Source organism: Saccostrea echinata, unplaced genomic scaffold, assembly GCF_033153115.1.
Source record: "Saccostrea echinata isolate AGI-Se365-2 ecotype Australia unplaced genomic scaffold, CSIRO_AGI_Sech_v1 ptg000052l, whole genome shotgun sequence".
Lineage (NCBI taxonomy): Eukaryota > Metazoa > Mollusca > Bivalvia > Ostreida > Ostreidae > Saccostrea > Saccostrea echinata.
The window spans coordinates 16,521,533-16,535,543 of NW_026889801.1; the positions used below are offsets into that span (position 1 = coordinate 16,521,533).

Here is a 14,011-nt window from a genome sequence, read left to right on the forward strand (position 1 = left end):
AATATTTATGAGTTTACGTCAAAAGCTGATCATGTGACCACATTCCTAAACAACGCAAAATGGAGTTTTATTTACTAAACAAGTACGTTATTTTACAAAACCTTTTAATTCTCATTTAAAAACTGTGTTTAAAAACCAGTTTTTTAAACCCAATTTTTCACAAGGAACACGATTTTTGGCTCAATTTTGCGATTTGTGGCCTTTTTTATCGATTTTGTCGATCGTACACGCGATCATATTATATTGTACACCGCTTTCGGCGGCACCTACATTGTATTTTAGCGCCATATTTATAGGGACCGGTATACTAGAATACTAATTTTAAACTTCTGACGTGGCAAACAGCTGATATAAGTGATGTCGCCGTTGCCGTACTCAGCAGAGATCTCATACTTTACCATCCTCACAGAAAGCAGTCCAAGAGCAGTCCCACTGCAGTCCAAGAGCAGTCTCATTGCAGTACAAGAACAGTCGAATAGCGGTCCCAAAGAAGTCAAACAACAGTCCCAACAGTCCCAGCAGTTCCAGAAGGCAGTCCCAGCAGTTCCAAAAAGCAGTCCTAGCAGTCCCAATAGGCGGGGTTAATAAATTTAATGGGTGGACTTTAGTCCTAGCTAAGATTACATATTGTATCAACAAACAATGTAAGTAATATAAAGCAATAGAAATTAGTGATACATTTCTTTTTTTAGGAGAAAGGTGTTATATTATACATGAACATGTTACATTTACTGTATATTCACAATTCCTGTGTGACAACTGTTTCTTAGTAGTTAGCAAAAATACAGTATATAAATAAAGAGAAATAAAAGTCGAAAAGAGGCCTTCACAATAAATAAACACATGTACTCAAGAAGCATATTAATTTGACACGAAAATAAACTAATCTGTCTATTATCTCTAATATATAGACATTATATATGTCTATACGCGTGGACTGTCTGTTATTCATACCAAAAGGTGATTGAAATCTCAGCCAGGTGTTGAAACATTTTATACACTGTGTATGTCTTTTAATCGACCCGACAATGCAGTTCTTAAGTATATCTTGTCTACTTACACATAAAAAAGAAAAGAAATAAAATACAATTTTCAATATTTTAAACCATATTTAAAAATGTATATATTTTGTAAAACTTATTTATAAAAAAAACAATTGCCCACGTTCTTTATATGACGGGAGAATGGCAGAAAAAGTTATCATGGGAAAAAAAGAATTAATTATTACAAGGTTATAAATACATTGAAGCGGTTAAAAAGTGCATTTAAAGTTTTTTTTTCTTCATGATAGCGGCCTTTTTAGTTTAAAAATAAATAACTTTCCAGAATAGCATGTCGTTTTTTAATATTTATCTTTAATGACATGATTGTTTTCCTATTCAGGTCGTAGGGAAAAAAAATGAAAATTTTGAGTACATAATTGCACAGAATTAATTAATTAAAAATACTTTTATATATATTGTTTTGTTTCAAACACCTGCATTTATGTTAAATAGAAGAATTTTTTTTTTAAAAAAATCTTTTTCTAAGTTCCGATTTATTTTATATCTGGGAATGCAAATCACTATTATTTTTAAACGATTTTTCTAACTGATTTTACACCGCAATGATCCGTGATCGTTTGTTCACATATATTAATGTTACATTTTTTCTCCAGTCTCCTACCATACTTATTAATTTTTTTGAGAAATGCATTATGTTGTTACTTGGACAACTTCTCGGCTGAATGCAAACAAAACCACAGAAGACCACCTGCAAATTTGGGATATACAAGGGGCGTTTCTTTCTTGTCACTCAGAATATACAAATTAAAGCAGTCCCAGAAAGGGTGTACAAAGCAGTCCCGGACAGCAGGGATTGCTGGATTTGCTTTATACAGCAGTCCCGCAGCGATCCCAGAGCAATCTCCCACAGCAGTGCCATAGCGCTCTAAGAGCAGACCCACAGCAGTCCCAAAGGACAGCTTTCTGAGAAGTCTTTGGTGTCTGGTTGGGGTACTGTATATATATTTGTATATAACAAAATTCCCATGTATCAAAACTCTTGCTTTTAAAAATATCAACACTGTATTCATTTTCTCGGAATATTTTAAGGCGTATTTCCTATGGATGTCCTTAATCTAGTAGCGTGGTCTTTTCTGTTTGCAACTCAGAAGAAGTTTTCGGAAGCCATTGAGGGATTTGTCTGCGCTTTAAAACTTCTTTTTGTTTGTTAGAATATGAGACTGTATAAAAGCAAGTGGATTTCAGGGTTTATATAGCCACCTTCTTACAGAACAACTGAGTACTGGCTAGTTACATTTACTATTTACTAAAAACCGTTATTAAAATCAATAAAGTAAATAATTTTACCCAGGTTTATAGCTCAAAATGTAACATTCCACATTTTTTTATTCTGTGACTATATTGAAACTAAAGAGACAGCTTGTAAATGTTAGGCTTTGTGTAAAGCAAAACTTGTTCAATATTTTTATTTTACATGCTATATTCTAAATAAAGTTTATTTTCTAAATTTTAACCTGGCCCCACTGGAGAAACTAGTCTGGATATCGCTATAAGTTATTTAAAGCTTTTGAGACACAATAGAAAATTCTCAATAATCTTATCCCCACCCACCACTCATCTCGACAATGATGAAGAAAAGGTGTGAGATGGTTCCGTTGTATTTATTTTCGACATTGCAAATTATGAACACCTAAATTACTCGAAAAGGAATTCTTTTTTTAAACTATATCAAAAGCATTACAAAAATTTGCTAACATAAATCAATTGCAAATTGATCAATTCTATCACATCGAATCAATAACTGACTTACTACAGAATTGCAATAGTGAATTCGAATAATAACAACTGGACATTGAATATTTCAATCTGTTTACGTAGTACTTGTGTAATGCTTACATGTGTAATGCTTTATGAAAATTAGCGATTCTTAATTATTTTGTTAACATAGTAACAATTCAAATTTAAAAATTCTGAATAGAAAATTCAAATCTAGACAAAAGTGTGTGAGAAACACGTACAAAGCAATATCTGCAGCTTTCATGTAAGCCGTGCAGTTTTTTTGTGTAAAGCGTTTTGTGTAAACTGTAAAGCTTTTGGTACAAGCCATGTAGGAGCTTATACTGAGTGTTGTCTCCTACCAAATTTAGAATCTGTTCACTTTAATTTGTATACAATTAATTAAGATTCTCTAAAAAAAAAATACAAATGTCTTATTCATTGCTTTAAGAACTTCTCTATAGGCTCTTTGGCGATGGTGCTCACAGATTCTGTCAGCCAGGAATAACGTTCTTTTGGATATGTCTTATTAAACAGATTTGAGACAAACGCCATTAAATTATTCAAAAAAATCTACTAAAATGTATTTGTAGTTTCTGGATGTATGTGATAGTTATGCATATTGAGAAAATAAATTACTTTCAGCATATTCAAATGAAGCTTTAATTTCTTTTTGTGTTGTATAACCCTAGCTGATTGTATGTATCTTTTTCCTGATTAACAAAGCATGCATGGTCGTAGTCTGATGCGATATCTGTCACAGAGTTGTCTTCATTGAGATGGTTGTAAATGTCGTTTTGATTAACGTTCTCTTGGCCGCAGAAAGGGTTACCAAGTTGTATTTCGTTTGATACCTATTAAATATATTTTTCATTAAATTTATTCAAAACAGGTCAAACATGTACAGATGTATTCAAAAGTGTCTTACACAATTGCAAGCAAAATTTAAAATTTTATACACACCTTAGATGTGTGTTTTCCTGTTTCTTCCGTGTTTTCACCAGCATTTCTCTTTTCAAGGTTATAGTAATTAGGTGTAGAGGCCTCATATACCTGTCTAAATGAGGAATAAAATATAAAATAGTAGGAATACTCTGTAATATTTTCATCAGAATACTTTACGTGAAACCTTATCAGAAAGCCACCATGCAAATGTATTGTATTTATTTGCATTACTTACTAATCACCTTACTAATTATAGTGAAGTACCTTTTATGATCTGCCTTTCTCTTACTCCAAATAAGAATAATGTACAGAATTCCACATACAAGAACACCTAAAGTAATTCCTCCTATTCCAGATCCAATGAATAAGCTGACATTCTCATTGTTTCTCTCTACGAAATTAATGTTTATTGTAAATTATGTTTCTTGATTAACTAGAATATAGGGTTATTCAATGATAAGGTGATAACAAACGGTGATTGATAGCATAAACTTAAGTTATAACTTAATTAACTTATGCCCACTCTTCCATGGCACCTGATTCAAATTCTTTTTACATAATGTTTAGTTGGACTTTTGAACATGTTTACTATATCTTCACATTTATTTTTTTTTTCTTAACAAGCATGTGTAAATTACCAAAGTAAAGATTCAGCTGGGATTATTTCCTAAGATTTTACCGTTATTGTTAACGGAACTGATTTTTGACACAAGTGTACGTGAACATATTTTCCCAGAACCGTTTTGTGAACAAAATAAATCTTCAGGAGATCCATTGCATTGCTCATTTATATCACAACTATCATCTAACGACAGGTTACCTGTGCAAAAAAAAAAAAAAAAAAAAAAAAAAGAATGAAAAAGTGAATACAAGAATAGCAACTTGTTTAATGTAAAAACATACACGTACTTCACTAAATCAGATTAAAGCGTACCTTCGTAATTTTTAGTTATCAATTCAAAAAAATAAGTTAATCAGTATGTTCCGATTGAAATATACGACATGAGCTCATTCAGATTACCATGGAAACATTTATTGTACATCATTATGTAGCCTTCTTCACATTCGCAGACTCCACTAGTTGCATTACAGGACAAATGACCGGTTCCTTGTCTACACTGTGATGATTTAGAACAAGACTCCCCGACTCCCCTTTCTTTGTGAAAAAAATACCCTTTTTTAACACATCAATTAAAAAAAGGTATATATAGAAAGAGTGTTAAAATTATATTAAAATTGTATTAAAACATGCTGTTTCTCAAGCAAAAACTATCATATCAGACTATAACAAAAATTTGTAGAGTGTAACTTAATTCAGACATTTATGCGGAAAAAAACATCCCGCAGCAAATCTAAACAAGGTTTCTGTTCATTAAGACAATGCACTATGATCTTTTTTGCTGGGTCTTAAATTCGTGAAACATGCACCTTAAAATTCAGATTTTTCCCCGATATACTTTGCAGTCTTTCCTTATATCAAAGCATATTTGCTAGGAGGAAGATTTTATGACATCTGATTTATGACAGGTGGTATGAATGTTCTCAGTAAGATGAAAAACTAATAAATACGAACGAAGACTTGATAAATAAATACATGTACAATGACATAAAAAGTGTGAATTGCTCATTATAAAATGAGACTATCTTGGGAAAATCTTCGGATATCATACGCCTACGTTACATAAATGACATAGTTTATACGCCGGTGCTCTCCTTTAGGTTAAAAGTTATATATATATATATATATATATATATATATATATATATATATATATATATATATATATATATATATATATATATATATATATATATATATATATATATATATATATATATATATATACATGTATATATATATATATATATATACATGTATATATATATATATATATATATAGAGAGAGAGAGAGAGAGAGAGAGAGAGAGAGAGAGAGAGAGAGAGAGAGAGTCTCAACGTTTGGTAAAATGAAATGTTCACCTACCATATAATGTCTTCTCTTCACAGATAATATTAATGATCGCATCAGTATTGCCATAGCTACCACATGGCTTGTACATTGTGAACTGCAATTCCGGGGAGAAAGTTACTTTTATTTCCTCAATTTCATACTGTACACCAGACTTTTTCACATTATCATTAGTCAGGGAACAATTGATAATACAATTGTTCTTGTTCTCTATAAATTAATATACATTAATTTTCAATATATCATTTCATCTTGCTTCCTTTAGGAAAGATATATACTTTTTCTTTGTTCTATTTCTACACGTTTGTCATCTGAGATAAAATAGCTACATTTAAGCATTTTTAAGGCAATAAATTAACCTGATATGATACCTTTTTCTTCCTTTGGCAGTTTAATCTTCATCAGTGTAAAGAAGGAAAAAAAAACAACATTCCAAAACATGTATGTGTAATATAAAAACAAATACCATGAAAAATAGCTGTAAATGTGGCTTGATAGAACTCACAGGCTTTTGATGAGGAATAAAATGCTAGCACGTCCCGAAAGCAGACTGCCCTTGAAAACATAAACATTCACAGTAAGATTTTTCAACAAATCGCGTCTCAGATTATAAATTTTGAACAAAGAAGAATAATTATAATATTATCATGAGTGTGAGGGAGTTTACGCATAAAAGAAATTATCATTACCTTGCACAGTCTAATTTCGTTTGCAGAATACATATCACACGAAGAAGAAGAACTGAAATATGACATTGTGCATTATGATAAATATTTATAATTAACCCTGTGCATTGCATTCATTTAAAAATTAAATTGCAATGGTATGGTTCCAAGAAAATATTACAGCATAATTTGCAGCCATTTATTTGAAATACCAAGATATTTAAGCATAAATTGATTGTGACCATAAGTTTAAAGTGTTACATGTATGAAAATTTAATTCTATGTAAGGGATTTAATATCATAAGTGTTAAAAAAGGCTGTTGTAGGTACAAAATTTGATTTATAATGATTCACTTTAGACATTTTATGGATATCCGTGGATATCTTATCTTGCTTCAGAAAAAGGTGAATTTACTATCATGTAAAATTGGATGCAAAATTGGTGGAAATTACCTCCAATTGTGTGGGTAAGAAGGACTTCTTATAAGATATTTTTGTACAAGCCATACAATGGCTTTTTAAGCACATTTCGGGTACAAAATGAAACGAAGATACCTTCATTTAAAAGTAATTATGATTGTTTTAGCCACCTGCATTGAAGCAATGCATATGAAAAACTTTAAAACAAATTATAAGTGTCTGCCATTTGATCAACACCGCTGCATAATTCAGAGCAGTATTACATTTTCTTATGTACCGTATGAAATAGGAAAATAATAATACCTGATTTTATTTTATTTCTTTTACTTCTCTATTCAACTAAAGAAATTAGGATTAGGATTTATTATTTATATCTTGCATGAACTGAAATCATAAATCAAAGAAATTCTCTATGGAACTTTCAAATTATAATGTAGATTTTACTTACAGACTGAGCACAAAATCAAAGTCATATCCGTGGATTTATAAGCCGGTGCTCAAAATAAGACTTACATACAATTAGCCCTGCAAACTATTAGCACGTATACTAAACAGGAAGCTTTATCCCCTCTAAAGTAAACGTGCACACATTTTGCCGAAAAATATTAATTGAAGATTTTGTTTTCCGGAAAGGAAGTATTTTAACACTTACTCAGCTATGTTAAGGGAGGTCTGAGGGCACGATTTATGAGTATCATTGTAACATAAGTAGAATTTTAAAAAACTAACAAAAATCAATTAGACCTGATGATGATAAGTAAAAATCTGATCACTTTCGTTTTATCGACTACATCTTTTAATCATACAAAATATCACCATTTGACAATCATATTGCAGAGTTTTACGAAACATAACGTTTGTCATGTATGACGTCAGTACCCTTGATTTGATGCAGCACAAGTGATCCAAAGAAGGAAATTCATCACCCTTCTTTAAATATAATCAATAAAATAAAACAAACCATTCATTAAAATAAATGTATCGATACTTGATTTGAAGATTTGAGAAACTGCACGAAGATAAAGAATATGAAGGAAATCGAAACTTTGATAAGCATATTATGACATTAACCTAAAAGTGCAGTGACAGACTCAATAGGTTATTTGAGCAGAAGAACGAAATACTGATTTCTTTTAACATGAACATAACATTAAAATGTTTATATACGTGCTGGAAGCAGACTAATGTCCTTAAAATGTGTTCTATCAATCAATCTTTCAAGAGAAGTCGGGATTTTAAACTATTTCTCATATTTCCCGCAAGATTGGGAGAACTTTCGAAACTGCACAAACTAGCTACCAGACATTTCTGAAAGATGTTAAATTCTTTTAATCGAAAATGTGTAAATATTTTTTATACTTTATATCATTATCAACATTCAAAATAGATATTATATTTCTAACCGTCACGTGGCGAAAAACTGAAACATGTGATGAAAATGGTACGAAGTACATATCTTACTCATTTAATTCTATATGTATTCAGTTGATTTGTTTTACGGTGATTATTTTAAGTACATGTAATACATATCAAGAAGTTTCTCATATTTCCAATTTCCTTCCTTAATAAAGCTAAATATACTTTATTTTGTAAACAGTGCAATTGTGTTCGTCATGGGACTGTAAGCAATCTAATTCAATGCTTTTTGCAAACATTTGAATTGTAAAAGTGTTATGTTGGGAATTACGTACTGAAACCGTGATATGGTATATTATTTTATTTGTAATTAAAAAGATGATATTAAAAATATTTTATTAAAGTAACTTATTAAGTGAGTGTCGTTCAACAGGGAAAGGATTTTATACATTGTTTAAACACAAATGAACAATAATAAAATATAAAGTACACAGTATATAAATGGTGCCTGTTTTGGAGGGTGGGGTGTCAATTTCAACTATTACCCTCCAAAACAGGCACAATTTATTTTATTATACTGAATGTCTTATTGATTTACAATGTCAGCAAAAAAATTGTCGATCGTCTTTGCGTTCACCTTTAGAAAACTTTCAAACTCCCCGCCTTTATTTTGGGTGGAACTTAGATTGATTTATAGTTGAATTTTGGTTGCAAATGAAAGTTGAGGCAGCGTTGAAACTTAAACGTTGTTTCGACGTCAGATATAATTACTGAATAAAGGTTGAACATTGGTTGAAATAAGTTTGAATTTTGGTTGGAATGATTTTGATGTAGAAACGTTGATATTTTGTTGACATCATGTTGACTTCATATACAGTCTTTGCAATTATAGTAACGTTTTGGATATAGAAGCCATAATTTAAAAAAAATTTAAAAATCCGAAAAGTTTATGAATTAAGCATATTTTTTTCGTTTACGCAAAAATACTATATTCACAATTAATTTACATATTGATCATATTGAAAGAAGTGGTGAATGTAGATGCCATGGTTTGTATAAAAATACATATTAAAATTGTTGTAAGCCCAATTCTTTCCAATGAAATGTGAAGATAACGGATAGTGAACAGTTTCGAAAGTCCAATGAAACGTGTCAATGCGTTGAATAACTCTTACTATTTTGACGTTGACAATAAGATGCACATTACATGTTGCTTAAAGTTGAATGTTTCTCAGTTTCTCAACGTTGAAAAATATGTTGCATCTGCCACATTGTTTCAACATGGAAACGAACATTCAACGTTGAAAATATTTTGCATCTTCAACGTTGTTTCTACCTTGAAATAACAGCAAACATTAAACCTTGAATATATGCTAAATATTCAACATTGTTTAAACGTTGAAATATCAAGGAACAATCAACGTTGAAAATAAGCTGCATTTTCAACGTTGTTTAAACGTTGTAAAAATGTTTAAATTAGTCGTTGAGCCTTAGTTGTTCAACGTTGCAACTTATATACCACCTTCTTTCTTATGATGGACAAGAACTCCTTCCTTATTTAGATGTAGCTCGTAGAAAACAATTAACTATTAATCATATACATACATTCTTTAAATTTCAATCATTTTTACCATCATAATTTTAACGTTTGGATGCTTATAAATTGAGGAAAATTTTAAGGCAAGTAACCATTTCTAAATATCTCTTCGCAATATTTGATGATTGTTATTTTCTCTTTTGTAACATAGCAGCATTTTTGTGCATTCTTCAACAAGCTGTCTTTTTTCTGCAACTTAGACAAATTGAAAATTGATACACACGCAATAAAGGTAGAAAGAGTCAATATCCACAACACAGAGGACATGACACTTACATGTAACAACAAAGAATCAATCCATAAAAGAAAATACAATACAAATTAAATATAGATACTTTGTGGATAACAATAACAACGCAAAAAGTTATACTTGAAAAAGCGACACTGCATCTTCCATATATACTTAATGTTCTGATTTAGAATACTTAGAAGCAAAAAAGAAGGGCTTATGTTCGTGTTCATACGAAAATAATACCAAAATTTGACTTTTGACCATGTCTTTTCAGGTTCTTACACAATTCTTATCAGTTGTAAAAGATGTATACATGTATATTCAAACTCGGATTGGGCGGGAGACTTGCTAATGTAAAATTTTAACAGGAACATCTAGTTTAGGGATTGATTGTCTGCCTCGTTTTATATTTTAGTCAGTATTTTTCAAAATATTAAAGTTTTAAGATCTTGATGGGAAATAAACCGAATACACTCTTGGTCGTAAGGCAGTTTTTGTTTCAAACACAGTTGGTATGACATGTTCTGATAGAGTAATTAGAGTAAATTGTGGGAGGTAATTATGACTTGAAGCTGAATTAATGAAGCGAAAGGTTTCAACTTATCATATTTACTTGCAAATTTAGTAATGGGTCCCTTATGTAGAACAAGTTCTTTTGTTACTGGCGAGTTCCAATACAGCTATCCACTGGTTAAAATATTCAATTTCAATTGTCTCTAAAATGGACAATAATTTCGTTTGAAAAACGAAAGTATCAATATTATTTGATATATTCACGAATTCAATGACTTTAAATAGGGATAGGGTTTACAGTCAAAGATCGTGTAGAGTTCTAATTTCCTATTTTGTTTTTAAGAGGATATCTTGTAGATACCACTTTAGGCCATTTTTAAAAAAAAATGTTTGCCCTCTCCCGAGCGATTGACTAAAAATGCCCCGACTCAAAATTTTAAACTCCAGAAAACAAATAATTATTTTCATTCATATTTAATTTTTTCTCATCCCATTAATAATCATTTTAACATCATATTCTTAAGTGTTTTTAAATGAAAAAAAATTCCCCCAACCTACCGACCGAATATTTTTATCCAGAGTCGGGAGAGGGCAAGCAAGCATATTTTTTTAAGATGAACGTACACATTTACAGACACAGATTCATTTCCATGTAAGGAATGCCAAATTATGCATGTTATATTGTGCCTCAAAAAACAACAGGCAAGTCACTTTTAATTAAAACATAACTCTACGTACTAATTGTCATTACTAAACCATTGACTGATCGACAGTTATTGAAAACAAAATAAGTGTTCCAATGTTGTGTGTATAACTTGAAGCAATAGCTTTTGAAAGAGTTCATTCAGAATTTATAAAGTACGTACACATTAGTAAAATGAGTTATTGTAAAACAATAACAAAGGAAATTTCCTTTTATTTCAATGATACATTCAGGGAATCATACCCGATAGAGACCCTAGAGGATTCTGAATCGAGTCTATAAAAACAATGTATATTTTCATTCGATAAATTTCACAGCTGTAGGCATGCAGGATTCGTGCACATGTTCTAATATAGAGTATGTATCTTATATACACAGATTTTGATAGACTAAAATATTTTGCATTGCTCACTTTCAACAGAATCAAAACATCGACTGACACAGGCCCGTTACTTATAATTATCCACCAAATTTATTAGGGAAATGACCGTTCACGGTAGCTCAGTCGGTAGAGCGCTCGCTCCGTGATCGGGAGGTCGTGAGTTCGAATCTCGGCCGCGACAGACCTAAGTCGATAAAAAATAGGTAGCAACTGTTCCTTCGCCATGCTCTCGGCACTTTGAAGTGAAAGTTGCGGGTCTTTCGGATGAGACCTTAAAAACCGAGGCCCCGTGTCACGGCAGGCGTTGGCACGATAAAGATCCCTCACTGCTCAATGGCCCTGAGTGCCGAGTAAAGGTCAAAATTTGAAGCCCTTCACCGGTATCTGGTGACGTCTCTATATGAGTGAAAAATTCTCGAATGGGACGTAAAACAATATACAATCAATCATATTAGGGAAATGTACTTTTTCTCATATGTACTGAAGGATTTTTCCATCAAAAAAAAATGGTATCTGTACCTCTCATACTTAATACAAAGGGAACCAAAATACAAAGAAGTGTGTTTATAAACAAATGTCCCTCCCTCTCATGGTCAAATATATCAGTATTCATAATACAGCCATGATAACATGTCTTAGAATCAATTTATACATAAACTGATAAATTGCATACGATGGGGATAGAATACATTTTCATTTAATAGTTACAAAAAAATTGACCTGAAAACGTTATTATGATTTCCTAATTCTTTAGCTCTCAAAAGTGATTTTGAGGATGTATCCTGAAACATTATTGGTCATGAAAGTAAACAAACTTTAAGTTGCATCCATTCCAAGTGCAACTTTCAGAGTTACATGTATCAAGTCATTGACAGCACAGATCTGTGAAGAAAAGATTTTAACATAAACTGGCTTAATACTAGTAAGAAGAACAACCATGAAAAGGAAATTCGTCTTTTTCTCTGTGAAGAAGATAGATAATACTGGATCTTGCCTGTAGACTCCGATGTAACGGGGAAATCTACATTTTAGAAATTGTAGTATTGTTAAAAGACATTGAGGGAATTTATTATTATTGGTATTATCAAAAAGAAGTCTGATGGTGTTTTTTTTTTTTTTTTTTTTTTTTAATTCGGTATGTAATAAATAAAAAAAAAGAATTGCCACTAAAATTTTTCTAGTAACAGTGGTTATTATTTTTCCAGCGTCTCTGGCTGAAGTTAATCGTTGATTGCACTTGACGGTTTGATAAGGATCCCCACAATATGGTAACCTAAATCCAGGTATATCACCATTCTCGGGAACTGACGATGTTTTCTTTTTAGTTTTCTTGCCTGTCAGCTAAAAGTTCCATGAAAAATGTTTTAATTAATTAATAAGCAAGAAATGATTGATTTTAAAAAATTCTATTATATTTACCCAATAGTAGAGGGACATATGATAAATTTATCATCATTACAGAGACTAACCCGAAGAGCTATTCGCATTTGATCTCTTGACCCGCCTTTCCTTTGATCTGATGATCCGAGCATGCCAACCTGACGAGATATGGATCCTCGGATCTAGTTACTGTTCAAATGATATTTTATTAAAATTGCTAAATAAAAGACAGTTTATACTTCTTCCTGTGTAGTGTTGTTACTCTTTGGTTTATCTATCGTTATCTTTTACTTAGTGACATTTTTTTAACGCTGAAAAAATGCAAATACATGAATGCTCTAAAATGCATAAACGCACTTGCCTTTTGTAATTAATAACGGAAAGAGGCCATTTTACTATTGGTGTCATCGGATTTACAACTTTTAGGAAAATATGTTTATTTGTTCAAACATTTTACAATTCTGATCTTCTATGAGATGAACGTGTAAATGGATAATAATCAATAATAATGGATCTTTTGAATCAGCTGTCGACTAATTGAACCTCAACACATCCTTATTTTGAAGTTAATTCAGAGAATTTTTAAATAATAGTTACGTGAGATAATTTGAATTTATCAATTATATAAAAATTGAGTTAACATATGTTTTTTGATTGCCCTCATGAAGGTTAGCGTTCACATCTGCAATGTATCTAACAGAAATTTGTCTTGTTAATTTCTTGTTAATTAACTTGTTTTGTGTATACAGCCAGCAGTCGATGCCAACCTTACGGAATCATAATATATAATTATAATATAATATATATTATTTAGATTTTTATTTATAATAAATATTATTTAGATAGTTTACTTGTTTGGAAATTAAAACAAAACCAAAAAAAAAACATTTATGCTATATTTAATTTTTCAAAAGTTCATCGTTTTATTTATTTATTTATCTATTCTTTTTTTCAGCAAAGGGACAGTCTGAGAAAAAAAAATAATGATTACACACATTATTGTTGCTACTAAAATGAGCTTTTTGATTCTCCGGGATGGTGAGAAATTGTGTTGTCCCGGATTTTTTT

General features: G+C 31.0%; 1 protein-coding gene across 1 annotated transcript; it reads right to left on the reverse strand.

Moving 5' to 3' along the window:
* Positions 1-2,797: 2,797 nt before the first annotated feature.
* Positions 2,798-6,079, reverse strand: LOC133204020 (uncharacterized). The gene is made up of 6 exons (XM_061339805.1): positions 5,711-6,079; positions 4,747-4,881; positions 4,405-4,545; positions 3,990-4,116; positions 3,744-3,837; positions 2,798-3,634 (listed from the first exon to the last, which is right to left on the reverse strand). The coding sequence occupies exons 1-6, from the start codon at positions 5,784-5,786 to the stop codon at positions 3,443-3,445; spliced, it is 765 nt and encodes a 254-aa protein (XP_061195789.1). The 5' UTR covers positions 5,787-6,079; the 3' UTR covers positions 2,798-3,442.
* Between the last annotated feature and the right edge of the window lie 7,932 nt (positions 6,080-14,011).

Excerpts from the sequence above, each read along its gene's own strand:
- LOC133204020 (XM_061339805.1), bottom strand. The coding sequence starts at position 5,786 with ATGTACAAGCCATGTGGTAGCTATGGCAATACTGATGCGATCATTAAT. Across the intron at positions 3,838-3,989 it reads AGAAAGGCAGATCATAAAAG|ACAGGTATATGAGGCCTCTA; the intron begins GTACTTCACTAT and ends TTCCTCATTTAG. Across the intron at positions 3,635-3,743 it reads CAGGAAAACACACATCTAAG|GTATCAAACGAAATACAACT; the intron begins GTGTGTATAAAA and ends TATATTTAATAG.